This window comes from Colossoma macropomum, unplaced genomic scaffold (assembly GCF_904425465.1).
Source record: "Colossoma macropomum unplaced genomic scaffold, Colossoma_macropomum, whole genome shotgun sequence".
Lineage (NCBI taxonomy): Eukaryota > Metazoa > Chordata > Actinopteri > Characiformes > Serrasalmidae > Colossoma > Colossoma macropomum.
Window position 1 is genome coordinate 14,528,331 of NW_023494806.1, and position 22,950 is coordinate 14,551,280.

The 22,950-nt window shown below is 37.8% G+C and overlaps 3 protein-coding genes across 4 annotated transcripts; 1 reads left to right on the forward strand and 2 right to left on the reverse strand.

The window, feature by feature from the left end:
• Positions 1–2,784: 2,784 nt before the first annotated feature.
• LOC118827478 (proline-rich protein 36-like) lies at positions 2,785–6,093 on the reverse strand. The gene is made up of 7 exons (XM_036598848.1): positions 5,040–6,093; positions 4,690–4,767; positions 4,551–4,607; positions 4,328–4,442; positions 4,090–4,230; positions 3,889–3,962; positions 2,785–2,984 (listed from the first exon to the last, which is right to left on the reverse strand). The coding sequence occupies exons 1-7, from the start codon at positions 5,829–5,831 to the stop codon at positions 2,961–2,963; spliced, it is 1,281 nt and encodes a 426-aa protein (XP_036454741.1). The 5' UTR covers positions 5,832–6,093; the 3' UTR covers positions 2,785–2,960.
• On the reverse strand, positions 5,885–17,288 carry LOC118827677 (protein transport protein Sec16A-like). Its single transcript, XM_036599115.1, has 22 exons — positions 17,252–17,288; positions 15,113–16,814; positions 14,857–14,936; positions 13,768–13,844; positions 13,560–13,674; positions 13,240–13,432; positions 12,320–12,461; positions 11,623–11,756; positions 11,417–11,478; positions 10,669–10,807; positions 10,364–10,588; positions 10,174–10,271; positions 10,014–10,095; positions 9,466–9,583; positions 8,777–8,882; positions 8,170–8,275; positions 7,928–8,068; positions 7,677–7,790; positions 6,869–7,049; positions 6,695–6,777; positions 6,147–6,575; positions 5,885–5,962 (listed from the first exon to the last, which is right to left on the reverse strand). Exons 2-22 carry the CDS (start codon positions 16,742–16,744, stop codon positions 5,885–5,887), a joined length of 4,335 nt encoding a protein of 1,444 aa, XP_036455008.1. The 5' UTR covers positions 16,745–16,814; positions 17,252–17,288.
• On the forward strand, positions 17,142–21,709 carry ptrh1 (peptidyl-tRNA hydrolase 1 homolog). 2 transcript variants are annotated; one of them, XM_036598850.1, is made up of 5 exons: positions 17,142–17,264; positions 19,549–19,768; positions 19,915–20,014; positions 20,927–20,972; positions 21,228–21,709. In XM_036598850.1, the coding sequence occupies exons 1-5, from the start codon at positions 17,205–17,207 to the stop codon at positions 21,483–21,485; spliced, it is 684 nt and encodes a 227-aa protein (XP_036454743.1). In that variant the 5' UTR covers positions 17,142–17,204; the 3' UTR covers positions 21,486–21,709. The 2 variants fall into 2 exon arrangements, with proteins under 2 accessions (XP_036454743.1, XP_036454742.1); XM_036598849.1 differs by lacking the exon at positions 17,142–17,264 and adding an exon at positions 17,872–18,429.
• The last annotated feature ends 1,241 nt before the right edge of the window (positions 21,710–22,950 follow it).

Consider the following 22,950-nt stretch of genomic DNA (forward strand, 5'->3'; position numbering starts at 1 on the left):
ATTTAGTGTTGACACTGGCTTAAAAATATTTAAATAAAGACTGTTATTTTATTTAGTGTTGACACTGGCTTAAAAATATTTAAACAAAGATTTTTATTTAAGGTTCACTTAGTTCAGTTAGTTAAAGGGAATTCTTTGGGTTTGCCTTTTTAAATTGGTTTTGTGTCTAAAGATGGAGGTATAGGTGGCAGGAGTATGAATTTAGTGAGTTTATTTGGGCAAATCCGAGTATCCAGAACACGTACTGGAAGTCGAAACACATTCGGGCAGGTGCATCATGGGCAAGTCCATAGTCAAGGTTTAGAAATACAGGAAGAAAAAAGCTGAAAACAAAGAAAACCATCAATATAACCAGACAAGCACATAAAAACATGACACGTTATAGGCGGCTTAGTAATGCAGATGAAAGAACTAGGATTTCACAAAGAACTGAAAAATTAAGACAAATATATTTTATTTGTGTGTCTGTCTAAAACCATATACCACTAACAGTATGTCAAAACAGTGCACCACAACATAGTACATTTAGCACAGTATGTATAGTACTGTATAGTATTGTGGCGTCTGTCACTTGCTCCATGTTTCCACCTTAAATAAACAATCCACACTGCTAAAGCACTCCTCTGATAATTATTCATTTTTGCAAGTAACACTGTCACCATGTCAACATTTGCCTGGCTTCATTCTGCCATCTGGCACGGAATGACTTTTTTTCAACAGAAACATGTGAACGCAGCATTAAAGTACACAACAAGAGACATGTTTATGTGGAAATTAGCTGACGGTGCCAAAGTGGAGGGCCAAGCAGAACTGAAAGAGTTTATGAGGAAGTGGAGAATTATAGTATGGGGTAAAAGGATAAGTGAAAGTACCAGAGAGAAAATCTCTAAAAATACACAGGTAAAAGTCAGCTCTGTTACTAACTCCATAAATTCACTTGTAGAATATCTTAAATACTCTAACATTGTGAATGATTAATTGAATCAATGTTGATGTCTCCTGTCACATACAACTCATGGTGTAGTTCCATTCATATCAGATTGAGTAGAATTATAGCGCAGTTGTGCTTTTTGAAGGGAACTGTAGGTTGTTAGATCAGGAATCATGCCATATAATGGAATAATAACAGAGGATGTGACTGGCTTCAGCAGAGGTAATGACTTAATGCAGTCTACTATTTCACACACAACAAGTCTGAACTCATTGGGCCTCATTCACCAACCATTCTTAAGAAGAAACTTCTTTTTTAAACCCACTTACTCAGTTTTCACGAAGATTCTGACATAAACCAATGATTTCTTATTTGAGATTTGTTTTTAGGTAAGAACAGAATCTACACACAAGAGCACAAAGCTGTGAACAATTTTGCAGTTTAGGAACATGTCATGAATTTGACATAGACCTTTTCTTAGGACTTCTTTAAAAAGAACAAATTTAAGGAAAAACTTAGGAAGATATGAGTGAATTTAGCCCATTCGCTGATGCTAACTTGCTGCTAGTAGGTTTTATTCTGTATTTCCTGTTTCTTTAGTCTTAAAGTAGTTTTAAACAGGATTTTTTGGAAATGTCATTGAAGAATCACTTGTGGTTACCTGAGTAGCCTTTCAATGGAAAGTTCTTTAAAGAAGGATTATTGCAAATGAGATGTGTGAGCATAAAGAACATTTATAGAGTTTAACAAACCTTAGTTTGAAATGTGACAGTCTTCTCTGTATCTCATACCCTGAGTACCATAATGGATCAAACCTTCAAACAGAGCTATGATTAGATTGTCAACACTTGAAAATTATGAAAACTAAAAATAATGTCTGTAATGTTAGGCCTTATTTTCTGGAGGAAATGGGGAAAATGAGGAAAACACAGAGAAGACCGACTGAGGACATCAATGATGAGCCTAAAGAGAAAAACTAAAGGTAGCAGTTCAGCATGTTTTTCCCTTCTCTGTACAGTACTGTGCAAAAGCCACAGACCATCCTTTAACTTGTTTAATTTATAGTCAAAATGGCCATTATGTACAAGTCATCAATTGTTCAGTACCGGGACAAAAAGCAGAAAAAACATATTTAACAGAAAATTACCTCAACAAAAATAACATAAAACCACATAATATAATATGAAATTCTTCAATATTTAGTGTGTCCATCCTTTGCCTTTATTACAGCTAACATTCTTTTTGCAAAACTTGTTTTCATTTTTTCAAAGAACTCTGCTGGGATTTTTCTCCAAACCTCCAAAGATCAGTCTTTGAAGTTGCATTTTCTGCTTCTCACAATCCAAGTTATCCCAAACAAATTCAGTGCTGCTGAGGTCAGTCCATTGTTCTGAAAACACCAGCTTCTTTGTTTTAAGCATGTCATGTTCTTCTCAGCAGTGTGCTTGAGCTTGTTACTGTCTTGTAGAATACATTTCTTCCCAATCCACAATGTCCTGACCAACGTGTCCTGAATAATGTGCGGCTGGTTAAAACTGAATCTGTTCAAATAATTGTTGTATGAGCCTTGTAATTTGCATGATAGGTAACTAAACACACAAGCATAACTTCTAAAAAGACTTTCTTGTTTTTTAAGGCCTTTTATTGTGACTTAAGACTAAACATATAGTACTATATCTTTATATGTACTGATGAAAGTATTTGTCAGCATTGAACCTGTTTATGTGGTTTAATGTACCACTGCTTTGTGTAAGTAGTGCATGTAAGTATATAACGTGACCCGAGAAAAAACCCTAAATCTCAGTCTGCTGTTTGTATCCAAACAGGGAGCAAAATGAGGTTTTTATTTGATTGTTCTGGTTCTGTGGTGGATAAATTCTAATGCAAAAAATATCCTACATGTCAAAGTCTAAAAACAGAAATAATAATGACACAGTTTAACTGGTGATTAATCTCCAAAGGTCTAAAAATCCATAGTTAGCTTCCTCTGGATCCTGTCCCCTCATGGAGTAGTAGTACATCTACATCTTCACATTATCTCTTGGAGAATATCCTACACATAAAAACACAATACAAGAGGAATAGTAAAATTTAAAATTAAGAAAAAATCAGTAGTTATACTAAGCGAAGTCTGTTTAGGTAAAAACAATGTGATGGGGTACATAAAGTGCCACATTTCAAGCAGTTGGGGATTTTTCATTCTGGCTCAAATTCTGCAAAGACATTTTTGATCCATAATGTCACGTAACGTTTACATATACAGTCCTGTGCAAAAGTCAAAGACCACCTTTTATTTATTCAATGTCCACTCAAAATAACCATTAAGTACAAGTTATTCAGATATTTCTGAGGGAATTAGATATGTGATACTTCACTAGCACAAGGGGAAGGTCAAATAATAAAAAGTGAAAAAAAACAGGAGTTTCCAAAAAAAGTTAAAGTTATAAAGAAAATGATGCTCCTAACAACTGTGTGAGTCCTGGTAGACCACAAAAACGGTCACCATCAAATAAACAGAACTCAAAACTTTCATCTTTGACAGATAAGAGAAAATCAAGCTCCACTCTTGCATCAGATCTGAAAAAAATCCACATCTTTCCACTGTGAGAAGACAACACAACACTATGAGTCTGAAAGAATGTGTAGCTGTCAAGAAGCTGTTACTGAGAAAAAAAAATCGACAAAAAAGAAGAAATTTTTTTCTTATCATCTTCACTCTCAGGAAAGAAAATTCTGCACTTCTTTAAAATGACACTTGCAATTTTTTTCTTAGAGCAGTGGATTGGCCACCCCAGAGCAAATGATTGGTGGTGTCTGATGTCTCTACAGCACTGTACAGTTTTATGTGCTACACTACTTTTACAAAACGTCAGCATCAAAACATCAAAAGCCAGGTGCAGCTATTAAATTATGCTGAAAAAAACAAAACAGCTACATGTATAGCTTTTTCCACTTACTTCAGGTGTTTGAGAATGCATGGCAGGTTGTGAGTTCTGGGTCCATCTATTGTGTCCAGACTGTCCAGAAACAGCTAAATGCAAAAAATTGTTGTGTTTTTTCTCTTTCTATGATTGAAATTGAAATGAGATACAACACTACATGATGATATAAAATATGCTCAGAAATACTACAAGAATATTACAACTACATATACTTACCGTGATCCATTAGATATGTGTTGGCTGGCCTGACCATTTGTGCCTCACTGCTGCTTATGCCTGTCGAGGCATAAAGCTGAATACCTGGATTGTTGCTCATTAAGACTGGATTAAGTGGTGCCATATATCCTCTCTTAGGCCCTGGGTTTGGTAAAATTAAAATGTCTGTCATGGCCTAGTTGGACATGTTATCACACTCAAAAGTGTCATTCAGATTTGACTAATGAGGAGAAATCACCTGGTCTCAAAGCAGGCATAGTATTCAACAGCCCTGCTGTGGGCCCCCCAAAATCTCCTGAACTTGCAGTAGCTGCCTTTGTAACTCCTTCAGAATGTTCTAATGCAGATTTATTCTAAAGGGATAACACATCATATTTAAAAGAAAACTATCAATAACAATGCAGTCGCCTAATTAAAAGTAGTTATGTTTCACAAAAGGAATACAACAGAAAAAGAAGAACCTTCTTCTTTTCTTCATTTGGATCAACCCGTCTTTGAAGGTCTTCATCCCAAACAAGCTGTTGGAGGTCAATATGTTATTTGCAGCAAATGTAAGACCTTTGGCAAATATTAATCATGTTAGCAGTGGCTTTCACTCACTGATTTGCCCGTATCTGCAGGTAAGTTAACTTCCTTCTTTTTGCCAAAAAGCCAGCTAAACCACCCACCTCCAGTTTCCTGTTGAAAAATAGAGCACAATAATGAGGGAGAATGAAGAAAGAAGAAGCTGTAAGAAGAAAAAGAAACAGAATACACATATAAGAAACACTGCTCTTATGAAGTGTCAAAAGCTATGTGACTTCTAATAGCACCCCCTGTGGACAATTTTTCGCCTGCTCAACATGAGTGAGTGAGTTACAAGCCGGTTCTATGAGGTGCTTCACATCCAAAAAAGACATTTTTGTATATATTTTGAATGAACAATTTTTTTTCCTGATTAACTGACTGACCTTTTTAGGCTGGGGCTCTGGAGGTAGACTCTGAGGAACAAATAGCCTAGGTATCAGGGGTTTGGGTGGCATTTGCTGCTTTGAGTGAGCCATTTTCTCTCCCATGGCATAGGGATTTGCATTGGGAGGTGGAGGAGGTTTCTGTCCAAGCACTGGGTCTGCTGGAAGGCATGAAGTTTGGGAAGGCATGAATTCTGTTTGTGCTACATGTTGATCCTGCATTGCTGAATAATCATTGTTGCTTGGAGGCAAAATATGGGATGCAGGTAAAGGCACAGTAAGAAGAGGCACTGTTTGTGACTCCATGGTGTAGGTTGGTTGAGATCTTCCATTAGACACAGCTGGATCCAATGGTTGGGGATCAAGAGGTGGACACAGCATAGATGCTGACCTGGAAGGCACTGGTTGTACCTCATGAGAACACAAGTTCTTCTTAGTGACCCAATGTTGATTAGCAGAAGCCATTGGTGGAGGAGCTACAGCAACACTTGTTTGAGTAATTGGCTGCTGTTTTTGATATTGTTGACCCACCTGGTCAAAAGATGGTGGAACAGGCAGTGGCATGGGTGATTGAGGCACAGACTCTGATTGTGTTGCCAGTGATGTGGAAGAAGGTAATGCTGTGGAAGGCAGTGTTCGGGGCTGTGTGCATGGGGCAGTTAACTGAGGTACAGACCTAAATTCTGTTGCCAATGACTTGGAAGAAGATAATGCTGTGGAAGGTAATGTATGAGGATCTGCGTTTGGGGAAATTAACTGAGGGACAGGCTCTGATACTGTTGCCATTGACATGGAGGATGGTGTAGTCGTAGTATTCAATAAATGGGGCTCTATTTGTTGAGCAATCAATTGAGGCAAAAACTCTGATTCTGTTGCCACTGTCGTAGAGGAAGGTACTGTTGTAGAAGGCAATTTATGGGCATCTATGTAGGGAGAAATTAACTGAGGGACAGATTCTGATTGTGTTGCCAATGAATTGGAAGAAGATAATGTTGTAGAAGGTACTGTATGAGGATCTGTGTATGGAGTTTTTAAATCATGTACAGATCCTGTTGCCAATGACTTGGATGAAGGTAATGTGTGGGACTCTATATTGGGAGAAATTACTTGAGGTAAAGATTTTGATTCTGTTGCCACTGAAGTGGAGGAAGGTAATGTTGCAGCAGACAATGTATGAGGCTCCATTGGAAACTGTGTAGCTGTAGGATCATCGTTGAGAGATTGTGGTTGAAGGTCTTCTCTGAATTTTGACTGCACTGTGGTTGGATGCAGAGATAGTGGTGCAGGCAGTGGTAGAGCCAGAGTAGGTGTTGACTCTTTGGCTTCGTTGGGCTGATGTTCTGACAAATGCCGTGCATCATCTGTGTGAACTAGTTTCTCAGGTAGCAGTGCTGCAGTGGAAGGCAAAATGTAAAGATGTGGCTCTGGCACTGTGTGTGGCTTCAGTGCTTGAACTGGTTCCTCAACTGGTGGGAGGTTTGAGTCTGCATGGTGGGGAGGCTTTTGGGAAATTGGAGATGTAGACAGTGGAACAGCCTGAAAAAACAGAACATTTACACCAAATCTGTGGACAGCTTATTTAGTTTTTTTTCTATATGTTAATGAAATAAATTGAGATTTAATGACAACATTTGCAATGAAGAATTCCGTTTCACCTTGTTGGCAAGTTCAAAACAACCTGGGTCAGGAACTTGGCTTGATTTTGGAAGGGCTCTCTTTTTAAGAATGTCTTGTGGTGCTGTAATCATAGAAGGTTACTGAAAATATGGACACAGTTTGTACACAGTGTTAATTAGAATTAGGTAAAAGAAATTAAGGTGTAAACATACCTGGGGGCACCAGGCAAACCTTGGGAAGGACTTCCTCTTGGCTTGACATCTTCGTAGTCAGAAGGGAGACTTTATATGAGGCTGTGGTTGTTTTTTTTGGAGAGGTACCTTGGGGGTCCTTCTCCAACAGAGGAAGACAGTTTGTGTCCTGCTTCTTGGAACTGGGTAAGTTCAATTCCTCCTACAAGTTAGATTTGATAATATAATACTTTCATTTTTTTTTCTCTGTGACTAAAGTCACTAAGCATTCCAAAGTTTAAAATATCTCGTATGTCCAAAGGTTTGTAGACAGCTGCTTATCCAGTATTTCTTATGAAATCAACAGTATTAACAGGGAGTTTGCCTGATCTTTACTGCAAAAACAGCCTCTACTTTTCTGGTAAGGTTATACTAGATGTTGGAACATTGCTGTGAGGATTGGCTTGCATTCAGCAAGAGCATTACTGAGGTCAGGTACTAATGTTGCATAACTAGTTCTGGATCACAAACATTACTCCAACTCTTTTCAAAGCTATTGGATGGAGCTCCATCACTCACTCCAGTGTTTCTCTGCACCACAGCCCAAAGCTGGAGGATCAATATCACTCTAGCCGACACTTAGCATTGGGCCTGGTGACCTGAGGCTCATGTATGGCTGCTCAAGTGGGTCCCATTCTCTTAGAAATGCTTTTCTATGGAGATTGTACAAACTGTGTGTGTGTAGTTGAACTGTTTGATTTGTGTCAGCACCTTTAAGTAGCTTATTTCACTAATTAGAGGGGTGTCTACAATTTTTTGGACACATAGTTGTATAATACAGCAAGCTTACAATAATTTGGCCATGAAGCCTCCGCAGGTTGATCAGCCATTCTGGCTCAGACGATAATTCAAGATCTGGGATGTCTTTCAACTGTTGGTCGAAGTGTCTCATTTTTGTAGATAGCTACAAGGTGATGTGTAACAGCACAATTAGCATAACTTGAAAATTAAACCTGCGATTCTGATCAATGACAGCTTTGAGATTATAAAAAATCCACAAAGTTTATTATTTTTGGAAGTGTGTTGTCACTTCCTGTGTACCTCAATGAGCTGGCTTATTAGGGTCAGAGACTGTCCCGAAACTGAGGCTAGCAGTGCTTTGGAGATCACTTCACAGTACTGAAAGGCCTGTGCGCAAAGCCCACTTTCTGCTAACCGGCATGCATAAATGAACTTGAAGATCTGAAGAGCACAGAATGGTCAATGAACTTTTCTCTTTGTAAATGTCACAACATACAAATTTAAGCCAAGTATGGATTTGTAATGAGAAAGCAGAAAAAGACCTGGAAGTGTGGAAGAGAAACTGAATCACAGCCAAGAGAAAGAGCATATTCAAACAGCTCAGTACGCTGGATTGCTTCATTGGTGGCAAAATCCAGAGGGGGTAAACTGGAATAAATCTCAGGAAAGTTAATCATATAAAGCACTGTTCAGTTAAGACTACAAATGTACACACTACAGTAGGGCTATAACTATCGAGTATGATTGTAATCTAGTACTCTACCAATTATTTCACCATTAAGCAAGTAATCAGTCTTTTTAAATGCCAAATAATAAAAACAGACTTAGGTAAATAAATATAAAAAGGCAGAGCCAGTCAGTGATGCCAAAATACTTTATTGGAAAACTAGACTTTAAAATAATTTAATTCAAAAACTATATAATATAATATAATATAATATAATATAATATAATATAATATAATAGGTGTGTCCATCATAGTCTGTTTCATACTGTAGAGACACCAGCAGAACCATTTCTGTGTTTAATCTTTATGCAAATTGCACATTTGCAGCTAATTGTTAATCAGTGATTTATTTTAATCAACTAATCAGATTTAATTAAGTAATCATGAAAGCCCTATATAGGAGTCAATAAGTACCAACTTACCTACTGGACCCAAACAGAAAGATGTCTGACTTGTCACTCTGTGTGTCCACATCTAGTTGAGCCACCACATAACAGAATCTAGCTGCATCAGAACATCCTTTGGAAGCTGGAATGAAAGTAAAACACAGCTGTACACAAAAGTTTGAATATCCCAGGTCAAATTATATGTTTTGTTGATTTTCTAAGTGAAAGAACATTAACATGTCTTCTACAGAGAACAAACTTCAATAAGACATTGTTTTGCAAATTCTAGAGCACAATTTCTATTTATTGACTGAGTTGGAAAAAAAAAACATAACATATCAAATAAGCCATAATTTTTACATTTTATATTTGTTTTTTTTCAATATCAAGTTCAGCAAATAAACAGTAATCGTGCCTTAAAATGTGCAGAAGTGTGGTCACTGTAGAGCATGTGTTACCTTCGAAAATCAACAAAACATGTAATTTCCCCAAACTTTTGCATATGACTGTACTCTCTTAGTCAGTTTTACATGTCTGACTTCAACACTAAAAACTGTTTTAGTGGTGCATGAGCATGCAGTGGATACAATAGAAAATATAATAGTCAAGTCAACGTAGATTAATAATTAAAAGGCAACCAGCTGCACACCTTTTTTGAGTTATCTCAACCTGACTCAAACGTTAACTCAAACTCCAACTTTTATAGTGTATGTGCTTAGTCTCACCTAATGCATCTCCCATTCTTGTTATGGTTTTTTTGTGTAGAAGTTTGAAACGTGTGTGATTTGATAAAACCATGGCCAGGTGGGTGCACCAGTCTCCCCACTCCTTAATCCCACAATGCTAGAGGAAACATTAAAATTTTTAGTTAGTGATCCCATTGAATGTTAAATTTCTGTAACAATATACATAAACATTGGGCCTCATTCACCAATATCTTCCTAAGTTTTTGAAATTTGTTCTCGAGAAAGAAAAGTCTACGTCAGATTCATGATGTGTTCTCAAACTGCAGAATTGTTCACACCTTTGAGTTCTTGAGTGTGTGTAGATTCTATTCATATCTAAGAACGAATCTCAAATAAGAAAGCATTGTTGAATGTCAGAATCTTTGTGAAAACTGCGTAATTGGGTTTTAAGAAGAAATTCCTTCTTAAGAACGGTTGGTGAATGAGGCCCATTGTGCCTTACTCCATGTTGTATCAGATAGGTTATTGGTATGTGAAACTGTAAATAAAAAATCATATCAACAAAAAATAAAGACATACACACTCACAGTTGCAGATAATGGTATCCTTCCTGACATAAGCTGATAAAAGGTCCTCAACGCATCATTCTCTGGTAAACTATCAATGAACCTAACCAGAGAGTTAAAATGCATGTTGCTGAAACTGGACACTTAAGACTGAAGGATGTTGTAATTTGTTATAACTTACTTGCTCATTACTTGAGAATAAGCCCTGCTGTCCATTGTACTGGCAAGCATGAAAGCATGTCCCCACAAGCCTTTGCTTATAGCTGTCTCCAGCGCATCCTATTGGCCATGTATTTAAGAGCAGTTTAACTCCATCGTTTGAGTTAGAAGACTCAGTGCAGTTAGCTGTAGAATAAAAACACTAAACGTACCTTTTTCCTTCCAAAGATGAGCAGCTCTCTGAGGCACTGCAAATCCCTTTCAGTATCTTTTGGAATTGCCAAAAAAGTATCTTCAGTGGTTAATTCTGCATTACATGCAGTTCTGCTGATTGCTTCATTTGTAAAATCAATAAGATCAGAAGTAGCCTTCTCTGATGTGGCGGGGGATCTCTGCTTTCTCAGCAATAGCTGAGATATATCAGTTCCCACCAGTTTCTGTAACATATTTCACAATGACATATATAATCATTTGTATAACATATGCATAAAAAACTAAAGAACACCTAAAAACTTACGCCATTCTGTTTGCACACTAACTCCAGGAGCTCCCATATAAGGCAAGATGCTTCTTTATCTGCCAAAGTATTATTCTGTAGGCATTCTTGGTACTTCTTTCTTACAAAATCCAGCACCTCTGACTTAGGGGTCTCGTCTCTATAAGAAAAAAAAACAAAAGCAAAAAAAACACAATGCGCAAATTCCATGCCTGGTAGTGGTCATAGTATAAGTCATTAAAAAAGTTGGTTATACAGCCCAAAATATGCCTTGATTTGTATTGCTTAGACGTTGTAAAACTGGACTGGCCTCTGGATCAGTCTTAGACTAGTTCAGATCCTCAATAAGTGGTCTAGTATTTGAATTCTTATATATTTTACACTGGGTACTTGAACATTCGGGTCATTTATCTTTTCCTGTATATATGGTCCCCTTTGTTGGTATAATTAATATTACTTTTGCTTTTATTAGTATGAAGCCAACTAATGTGGCTTCATCACTTTCACTAAAGCTGTAGGCTTTTTGTTTCTAGTATATTGCTAAATATTTTATTGTTAAAAATGTTATTGTTTATTCCAATCATTTCAGCATTTCAGTCTAACCAATCTAATCTTCTAATCAGACTTGTTAACATACATTTAAAAAGTGCTACATAAGAATATATTTGTTATTTTTATTATTCATTATTGTTGTTTTAAAATAATGCATTATTTTAATAATATTTTTTATTATTATTATTAATTATGTGAACTTAAACCTAGCCCTTACTTTGTGAGAGGTCCAGGAAAAGCCTGAAGTTCTGGTTGATCCCAGCAGCCTTGCAGCAGCATCTATTGAGGAGTCAATTCACTTAGAGCTAAAGCAATGGTAGAATATAATGCAAAGCCAGTAAAATATCTCATCTAGAAATAAATACACCACACCAATACTGTGCAAGTGAGCATTTGAAAACAACATCAATATCAGGAAATGACCTCAGTGCTGTGGATCTGCACCAGCGCTGGCTTCCCCTCGGAAGGAAGATTTGGGAGCACCTGAATGAGCTGTCCACCAGGCCCAAATTGTGCACAACAGTGAGGGAAGGAGAACTGCTCTGGGATGGAAGGACCTACAGTGAGAACATATGAAGGTGAGAACATGACTTTGTTCTTGAAATATACAGCGGCCCTAAAAAAGTATTTGGACACTGATGTCATAGTTAAAACGTATTATGTTCTCTGTGTTAGGAAACAAAATGTCAAACCAAGTTGCATTAATTTAACCAGATCATTCCAAGTCATTTAGATTTTGGTAGTATTCTTTCAAATGATGGCTGAAGTGTTTCTGATCATCTTCATGGAGTGAGCAGTTTCTTTATAGACTTATGCAGGTTTGCATCCCAAATACCTTCATACACTTCTGAGTTTATGATCTCATCAGTGAACACAAGCTCACCAACACCACTGTAAGAAAAAGTCCTAGACTTTGACACTTGCCTTACAGTAGCCTTAGTGCAGTCTGGCTGAAACTATTCTCCAGATGTTTTTCCACACTAAGAGTTTACCATCAGTTTGATGTGGTGCTAAATGCATTTTTCATGGAAACAAATGTCCAAATACTTTTGGGGGCCACAATACTTTAGTACTTGTATTGTAAAATTGCATTGTGAAACTGAAAACTATGAGATCTCACTCATTGGAGAGCAAGAAATATTGAAGGCCTTATTGCTGGTTTCCTTCTCTAACTGACCACGATCCTCAGAATGAGCTGGAGACTGAATGCTGACATCATAAGGTGGATAGTCAGTGTTCTGCAGGGTTGGATATCCCCAGCTCTAGGACAAATAATTCAACATTACATAATTTAAAAATGAGAAAATGTCCATTATATCACTAATAAAATCTTAAAAATATTGTGCCAAAAATGGTTAGTTGGAGTGATGCCATAGGGGGAGGGGGAGGGGGGCAAAGTACAATGTTTGGGGCAGGCCAAAAAAAATGTTAACTTTACAGACAAAGAATTATGGAAATTAATGTAACAAGACAATTTTCAGCCACTTCCAGTGGTCCATTCAACATGAACTGTTAACACAATGAAAAGGACAGTTGACATTTTCAAACAGTGGTGATATATACATGAATAAGGTAGGTAGATTTCAAATTGAGCTATATTTACACTATGTTTTGTTACAAAAAAAACTTTAAACATACAAAACTTTTTGCCTTTGATAAATTTTAGTTGTGTGCAACTAATTTTATTACAGTTTATTGATTTTCTAAGAATAGATAAGTTAACACATCTTATACAGAGAACAATGCATTTGAGGCCTAGGGTGACTTTCTGACAACCCAAAAAAGAGGACCTTGTGGGCCAGCTTTGGCCTGCAGGCCACACTTTGGGCAGTCCTGCCATAGATAATCCACTTTTAATTTAAGGACATAAAGGACCATTTATCTGGAAGGTAAAGAACCATTTTAAAGTTTAAAGAACCTTCATGCAATGTAAAGATTCTGTATTAGACTTTTCTTAGAACTTTACATCCAAGCAAAGAACCTTTTAGAAACCAGTGTTTTTAGGAGAGTACAGACAAATAATGGGTTGGAATCTGTTACCTGTTCTGAATGCCAGCTGATGCGACTATGCTGGCTGCGTGTGCTAGGCATGCTCTGAGTAGAGTAGCCACTGTGGCTACTTTGCCTGTCACACTGATCCCAATAAGACTGCTGGTATTGGGCAAACTGATCACGGTCAAAGGTTGAATCATAACGGGGGTCATATTTCCACCAGTCGTCATAGTTGTCAGGCCTTAAAAGACAATATAACAGTCCAGTCATTTCAGATTTGCTGAATAAGGTTGGCAGTTAAAATTATAAACACAGTACAATAGTATACAATACAATCTTATTAGTGATGAGTGCTAAATTGCTTTTACTTTGTGTTACATTGTTGACTGTTGCTTGTGGAGACTTTTGCTCGGTATCCATAATCATAAGGATAATAGTAGTCTTGGTAGTAGGCACTGGAGTAGTATCCTTGAGGATCCCATCCTATGAAAATGATTGAAAATCAAACAACTTTCATGAATATTGACATCCTAGTTGTTTACGTAAGCTGATGCAAATAATGTCAGCATTTTATACCTCCATAGTTATAATACCAGTATGGAGACGTTTTGCCCTGGTCAACCCTCGCAGATCTGTCTTTGGATCTCTTTTGCCTGTTTGGAAGGAGCTGACATTTCATCGTTTGTTTAAAGAAGACACAAATAAGCTTTATTGTTAAAAGTTCTTTTAATACCCATTTTATTCACAAAATCACTTGTAAAGTGCCATTAAGTGTATGCCTTACTATAGGTAAAGTAGCTGCTTTCAGTTTGGCCTGCTTCTTTTCCATATTTGTCAAAATGTGAGCATTTCTACAGTGCAATTGTAAATTATATAATCTTGTAGAATGCATTAAAGGGGTGCTATAACCAACATGAAAAATGTAACCATTGCTATATCTGTTATAAACCTACGGTGGTGTCGTAGGAGTATCCAGAGCAAGATTTTCCAGTTTAAAGATAGAAAACCCCACTTCGATTGTGTATCCTCAAAGCGGGAAGAACTTTTGAAAAACTACGTCAGCTTTGGAGTGGATTTTTGGGGGCAGGCTGCTTGGTTTTTATTGGTATTTATTAACCTTAGATCAGTGGCTAGGCTAGCAGTCAGGATTGGTTGGCACTGCAGGGATTCTTTAAGGTTTGTTTGACATATTTGTGAAATGCATGCTGGGTATTGTAGTGAGGTCACATTATATAAAATCATGAATTCTGTCAAACTAATGAGACTGTGAGGTACAAAGCTGTGCCACATAATTCAAAGAACATAGTAACCCCTTAAATGGCTAAGGCCCACCGACAGAGCCAAAATTTTACTGTACACTTCTGTAATCTGTAATAAGAATAACTCAGCTAATTTGCATTGTAGTCTGGGTAGTTACTGAATAATAAGCCTTAATATAATATAATATACCTGTGATTTTCAGGGGTTAAACTCTAGTTTTAGGCTGGAATGCTACTTTAACCACTAACAGTAAACAGTGAGCATACAAGCTGAAGCATTTACTACCAAGTCAATTGTTTACTGCTCCTAATAATAATGGTTTCTGGAAGCAAAAGACTGATTATTCATTCAATCACATACCATCATTAAAGCAACAGAAGGCAAAGCCAAAAAGATCTAACTTACCTTAAGGTTAGCTGATTTGAGTTGTGGACGTGTTCTGAACTGGACTGCTCAAGTTGTTTCTGCTCCTCTTTTTGATATTTCTGTCAAAAAGGACACCAAAGAGCAGTATTTTGCAATGAATTGCACACATATCCCATGTTATTATCCAGTAACATCAGAATAGTAAAATACTAAAATAATACAAGTCTTTTATTTGATCAGTTCATTTAAATAGACTGCACTGGTCAGAACAAAAAAAAAAAACTACTTTTGATACCTGGTTGTTAAGCTGTGCTTCAGATCCCATTTGTGGCCAATGACCATTTAGATCCATCCAGGCATGATGTGCTCTGGAATAATGCATGGAATACTTGTCTGAAAATTGATGATCTGTGTTTTGATAATTGGGATAGATAGATCCATAATAGCTATTGTAGTGGGCTCTAGACACTTCCTGCGGTGACCAGTGTGTTCTTGTCTCCAGACCAGGGGATATAGGCTGATGGATCTTTGTTGAAGTTGCTGAAACTTTTTTAGAGTTCCTCTGCTCTACGGTTGTGGAACCCCGTACCACAGGTGGGTTCTTTTGATTGCTATCCAATACATCATGCCCTTGTTCTCCATGGAGATTCTGGACATCCTCATTTTTAAGACTTTCCAATACATGAGCTGCAGCTCCTGAAGGCTCTGATGGTCTAAATCTTAATTTCTTTGGGACTGAGGTTGTGGAGACAGTTGGATGTCGAGACAGGTTAGAATCAGTGGCTTTCTGAGTTTCCTCTTGCACTTTTTTTGTGACTTGCAGGTATAAAACAGGCATGTAATCTGCTGATCCTCCTGATTTAGCTTCAGGTATTGTTGGTGGCACATGTGGCTTTAGATCTGATGGGTTAGGTTGATTGTGCTCAACCTGAATCTGATTTATACTAACATTGGAGACCAGTTGGGGCATCTCAGATACCAATAACATTTCAAGGGATGCTTTAGCAGATGACAAACCAGGAAGTGTAGTGATGCTTTTGAGGGATTCCTGGGTATTGATACTACTATCATTTTCCTCTACAGGAATTTTTGGGTTGATGCCACCATTGAACGAGGATGATGGATCAGAAATATTACTGGGTATGAGAATATCATCTCCTGGAAGCAGCTTATCTGCTGAGATGCAATCCATTCTGTCCTGTTTAATATATTTTTCTAGTTCCTTTGCATCTTGCTGTATAGCATTCATATCACTTGCTTGGTCTGCCTCAGAAGGTCTATCAAACTGTTGTGAAGTAGACCTTTGTTGATGGGACAGCTGAGAAGTTACCTCAGAATTCTCATGCAGTTGTTCTGAACATGAAGACGATGCGTACCCAGCACTCTGGCCAAGCTGAACTGGGGTTTCAGCGATATGAGAAGATGGGACAGCATTCAGTGCTTCTAAGAGAAGTTGGGGAGAAGGTGTTTTAGAGGCCGATTTGGTGTGCAGAAGCAAAGAGTAGGTAGGAGAAGAGGTAGAAGATGAAAGACCACCAAGATCCGAAGGATCAACTGAAGAGATTTTAGTGGTGAGGGCACATGTAGTAATGTTTGGTAGAGACTGGGTTACAGTCATTGAACATGTTTGTAGAGAAGGGGTCTGTGGCGTGATATCAGGGGAGGGGACATGCTGTGCTGCAAGAGAAGAGGCCAGCTGTTCAGTAGGTGCTGGATTTTGAAGGCCGATAGTGGACGGAGAACCAGCTGTTATAGAAGCATATTCACTATTGAGGGGGTCGTTATCATTAATTGGCTGGAAGTAGTTTTCAGGCTGAGTGTAATTTTCCACTCCTGATATCCCAGAAGTCCCTGGGCTGATGCTGGGAGGGTCTTCGGCCTGTAAGGAGGGGTCTCTGCTTGGTGTAGGCAGATGAGGTGATGCCATTTATGCACTGGAGAAGCTGTTTGAATGCAACTCCAAAATGAGAGTCACATTAGACTGGAGATATTCATAACTTTAAGGAAGCAGTAAACAGAAAACTCATTCATTTACACAGTATGTAAATATTCCACTTGAACTGTAAGTGGAAGCACAACCTGTATGCAGTACAAATTTGATCATGCAGACTTCCCTTTAAAACAGAGAGAAATTAGAGTGCTAGATTCTCATTATTTGTGATTGAAAAACAGTGTCCTATAATATAAGCAAACTGTCTTTTTAAATAGTCTAACAGCTTTTTTAGAACGGCTTGTTGACAGCCTAAAATAGCGTTCCCTCTGTAACAGCATGCAGAGATGGCATTCGTCCAGGTAAATGCTGCTTACTTGCAGCTGACGATGCTTTTCCTTTTCACTAAAATCAGTGCAGGAAATGCTGACCTTGCTGTAACTTCACTACTCATAAAATGACCAACTTGCAAGCATTGGATGTTTTAAGCCTCGTCCAGCCCACCTGCTGCTCTGAAGTGAGTCTGCTCCTCGGACAGAGACCATCTTGAAATGTAACTTGATAAGTCATGTTGCTCAGGGCTTATTTGTCAGAACTCTAATAGTAATAATAATAATAATAATAATAATAATAATAATAATAATGACAAAAAACAACAATGACAACAAATGTTTTCTGTTTGTTTCACAGGTTTGTAATAATAAAAATAATCAATGATGATGATGATGGTTTATATTATTATTTTTTATTATTATTAAATTGTTAGTATAATATTTGTGGTATAATATACTTATTATAATATATTATAGCATAATAAAATACAATTATTATATTAATAATTTCCTTCTTTTTGTTCTTATGATTATTATTATTATTATTGTTAGTAGTAGTAGTAGTATAAAAATGCTTAATACAATATATTGTAATACAATAATAATAATAATAATAATAATAAGCATTTATAGCGACATAATATCGAAGGTTATATGATTTATAAGAGTTCAATTTTTCTGAAATTCTGTGCTTTTTTTTGCCTTAACAGAACCGCCACGCTAGATGGCGGTATCGGCATTTTAGTCTCTTTGTATCACATCTGACGTTACAGATCCCTTGTGGGTTGCCATGTTTTGCGGAAGGCAGCTGTTGTGAACTTACGATTTAAGGACGGTCTCTCAACAAGAACAGCTAACAAACAAAAGCAAGAGTTTAATCTTCATTAAGAATTAAGAATAAACATTTTAAAGGTGTGGGGCATTGATTTGAAAAGTCTGAGAATAACAGAGTACAGAGATCTGGCAACCCGCATGTCGTAGGCATGCTATCTCATCTGTCTGTCCTCGTGTGAGAGACACTAGTGTTCAGTCTTATAGGAGACATTTACGAAGACTGTGAACTTCCGATGTGAATGACAAAGCTGGGACACAGTCAGGAAGAGGTTCTTTAGCAGGCTACGCCTCCGTGTGTGCATGATGATAAAGATGTACCTGTGACTCAGTTTATCTCCACTGATGAGAAACGCCTCGGTGATGGTCAAAGTTTGGGCATTTCTGTCACAGTGTTGTAGATTATCAATGGCGCTTCTGAGGCGGATGATAAATAAACTGATGAACCGAGTGCTTTTGGGCACAGTACCCTGTGAGAAGATGGCAAGTGATCTAGTCAGCAGTTCTAGGAGAAAATTGGTTTGTATTGTTGTTACCTTTAATATTACATTAGGATAAATTTCTGAAAATGCTGCCATGTTGATTAAGTTCACTGTTACTTAGCATTGCAGATAAATTGGCAGGACAAATGAGTTGTAAGTGCTGTAAAAGGTTTAGAAAGGCCCTATTAGTGACAGGATGTCTCAAAGTATCTTATTATTTGTCTTAATGGTGTAGTCAGGCTGCCCTGAGTCCAGTTTACTGTTTCCTTTATAGTAGGGATACAACGATATGGGAACTGTGGGCCAATGCCAATATTTGATATTTTTCATGTACATATCTGCCAGTGCCAATAACAATGCCGATACATAAGCATTTATAAAATAATGTAGAAATTGGAACTAAATCTACAGAGAACTGTAAAATGCATGCATTATCAAATATTGATTTAAAATGTCATTCAAGTCTTAAAGGGGGATTCCACTGAATTTTCACATTTTCTGTTCGAGTCAGTCATTGAGATGTGAAAGAAGTTGTTCAGAGTAGTTGATGTGAAATGGTTCATTGTACAGAAACTTACCAAGTCAGATTTCTTTATAATGCTGGTAATAGGAACCAGGTTGCCTACAATGCAAATACAGTCATTTTATTTACTATCCAAAACCACCAGTAAACCTAAACATAATGGTAAAATAGTGGGTAATCTAACAAAAATATATTTTCTTTGGGGACTATTGCCTTGAATGGCTTTTACAACACACTTTAGGCCAAAATCTTATCTTTAAATGCTACAACAGCGTCTCGTTGTCTTTTGTGTAATGGCTTTCTGCGGGGTAGCTTTTAGATGACGTCTGGTTCCTATCACCACCACTGTGAGCAGTCCTGACTGGGTGCGTTTCTCTAGAATGGAGCATTTCACATCAAATCACTCTGAATGACACTGTTTACTATTTACTGTTTAAAATTTAATTATGCAGAAATTCTGAAAAATTGCTGCAGTGTCTGATGCCGCTAACTTTAAGTGATGTGCTGATACATATATGAAATTGATATTTGTGTATCACTACGTAGTGGTGATTAAGGCATTAAACGTATAAAGGAAGCTGGTTCTAAAGCAGTACCTCTCTGACTGATCTATAAATGCCTAATGTATTTCAGGTGGTAGGGCTCGGTAATCCTGGCATGAGCGGGTCACGACACAGCATCGGTATGGCTGTGATTGCAGCACTGGCACAGCGTCTTGGAGTGGCTGACCAGTGGAGGTCAGACAGACAGGTGTCAGGAGAGGTCATAGTTTCAGATTACCAGGACACCCAGCTTGTGCTTCTCCGTCCAAAGTTGCTCATGAACGTCAATGGAGTGAGTGTGGCAAAGGCAGGTGAGTGAGATGAAAGATCATGCCGAAAGGTTCAATAATTATTATAATAAGGTTTGTGTTCCACAATGTACTATATTCGTGAAAAAATGAGGAGTTTACATGGGATATTTTGTTTTTTTTTATTATTCATTTATTTTTTTTTCCAGCCAGCAAATTTTCTATTCAGCCTGAGCACATTGTCCTGGTTCACGATGAACTTGACAAACCACTTGGGAAGCTTGGCATCAAACATGGTGGGAGTGCAAGGTCAGAGACACCTTCAGTCCATGTTTTGTGAATATTTTCCTATCCAGAGGAAAACAAACAAACAGATGAAGAAACTCCTCATACAACGTTGTATGAGCGAGACATTGCCATTTTTGGTCTAATTGCTCCACCTTGTATTGGTAATGTGGAAGAGCAACTATATTATGAAAAATGTATAAAATCCTTTAATGATTGAGGAATTAATTAAGCTCCAAAATTATTTAGTGTAGAAGCAAGATCATTTGCATGCCTACATGCTTTTCTATGTAGCTTGATCTAGTTAAAGGACCCATATCCTGAATTTTCTTGCACCTCCCCACCTCCCCCACTATAATGTTTGTGTGGTTTCATGTACCAAAAACACTCTTGATTCATGTTTATATGACAATTTTTTAAACCCTCCTCATCCCTTAGAACTCAGTTTTTGTTACTGTGCCTTTATGTAATGACAGGGCTTTGTCCTGATTTAACATGTAAATGACCTTTGTCCTGATTGGCTGCACTATATTGTGCCTCATTCAAAAAGCAGTCTGGACCAAAACACATTTTATAACTTCAGGATGAATGGGTGGGGGCTAAACAGTTCAGGGCTCAGCTGTGTTGGGTTTTGTTCAGCATGAAAAATAGGCATGTGCACACACGCTAAGCACTTTTTGGAGCTAATCTGTCATGGTATGTAAATTATTCTGAAACAAGGTTATTTTCAAAAAACAAAGAGTGAAATATAACCCTTACTGATCACATAATTCATTTTAATGGAACACTTTCGCTCAAAGGAAAAACAGCAATTGTGTCCAGCTTCATAGTTTGAAAATTATTTATTTCTATAGCAGGACTTTTGACTGTGAAATGCACAGTGTTTGTATGTATGCTAGCCATTTATATAAGCCTTTCTCATTCCTTTGTTGACAGGGGTCACAATGGTGTGCGATCCTGTGTTGATTGTCTTCATACTGATGTAAGTCTTATTTTTATTATTTAATAAATCAATTTAAATCCTCCTTAAACTCTAGGGATCCATATGTAGGTTCACACTTAAGTCCCTCTTTTTCAAACTAAACAAGCTGCATAGTAGTTTCATAGTAGTTACTGAGTAATTCATAGCAACTACTGAGTAATAAGCAGTAAGATTAACACCTGAATGATAAGCTTGGATTGTAGGGGGTTAATGTAGAGCCCTGATGTCTTCCTCTTATTTGTGCCACTTTGACAGGTTATGCCACGCTTACGAATTGGTATTGGCCGACCTTCAGGGAAAACATCAGTGGAGAGGCATGTTTTAGGACGATTTTCTAAGGAGGAACAGAACGTTCTGAGCTCTGTCCTGGAGCAGAGTGTGGACCTTTTACTAACACAACTCACAGAGACGCAACTCCAGAAATCTCCACCAGGGGGCAGAAGAGCAGCAGGCAGGAGTAAAGAGAAAACACTTCCAGCTCAAGAGCCTGCTGAAGGACAGACCCAGAACTGACCTAAACTGCTAATTCATTAACAGGGACAAACTCTTAAATCTCTTGAATGCAGATAATCTTATTGTAAAGTCGACGGTTTTATTTGCAGTGTGAAAAAAGGACACTTTGTAACAAACATTTTTTAACAGACAAATTTTATTAATGATAAAATGATGTAATTTTATTTATTAATCACATAACTTGTTAGTATATCTCTCATAACTGTAATACATTTCTAATCAATTTTGTGTTATTTACTATCATTCTGAAGTTTGGCTGTAGAATCTATAACCATTAAACCTTTTATCCAGTTTACAGTGATCAGGCATAACATTATGACATTATGATCCTTGTTTCTACGCTCATTGTCCATTTTATTAGCTTCACTTACTATATAGGTGCACTTTGTAGTTCTACAATTACAGACTGTAGTCCATCTGTTTCTCTACATACTTTGTTAGCCCCCTTTTACCCTATTCTTCAGTGGTCAGGACCCCATGGACCCTCACAGAGCAGGTACTATTTGGGTGGTGGATCATTTTCAGCACTGCAGTGACACTGACGTGGTGGTGGTGTGATAGTGTGTGTTGTGCTGGTATGAGTGGATCAGACACAGCAGTGCTGCTGGAGTTTTTAAACACTGTCCACTCTATTAGACACTCCTACCTTGTCAGTCCACCTTGTAGATGTAAAGTCAGAGACAGTAGCTCATCTGCAGCTGCACAGTTTGTGTTGGTCATCCTCTAGTCCTTCATCAGTAGTCACAGGATGCTGCCCACAGGATGCTGTTGGCTGGATATTTTTGGTTGGTGGACTATTCTCAGTCCAGCAGTGACATTGAGGTGTTTAAAAACTCCAGCAGCGCTGCTGTGTCTGATCCACTCATACCAGCACGACACACACTAACACACCACCACCACGTCAGTGTTACTGCAGTGCTGAGAATGATCCACCACCCAAATAGTACCTGCTCTGTGAGGGTCCATGGGGGTCCTGACCACTGAAGAACAGGGTAAAGGGGGCTAACAAAGTATGCAGAGAAACAGATGGACTACAGTCTGTAATTGTAGAACTACAGAGTGCACCTATATAGCAAGTGGAGCTGATAAAATGGACAGTGAGCGTAGAAACAAGGAGGTGGTCATAATGTTATGCCTGATTGGTGTATATACACCTTACGTAATATATTAGTTTTTCCCAATTGATTGCACATTTTCCAAAAATACAAATATGAAGTCCATTTGTACATAGTTCTCAAAACCACCAACAGGGAAAAACTTACCTTTCTCTGAAAAAATCACACTTCAAATGAGATGGTATAGTACTGTAAAAAGTGCAGCAACGCAGTGTTATAGTATAAGAAGTGAAAAGCAAACCAAAAACTGTGTCATGTAGAGCTCATGGACAGCATTTACAGCTGTGAAGTTGCCCCTGGAATGATGGAATCATGCCTGCCATGGCTCCTGAGTGACATTGTCACAGGTC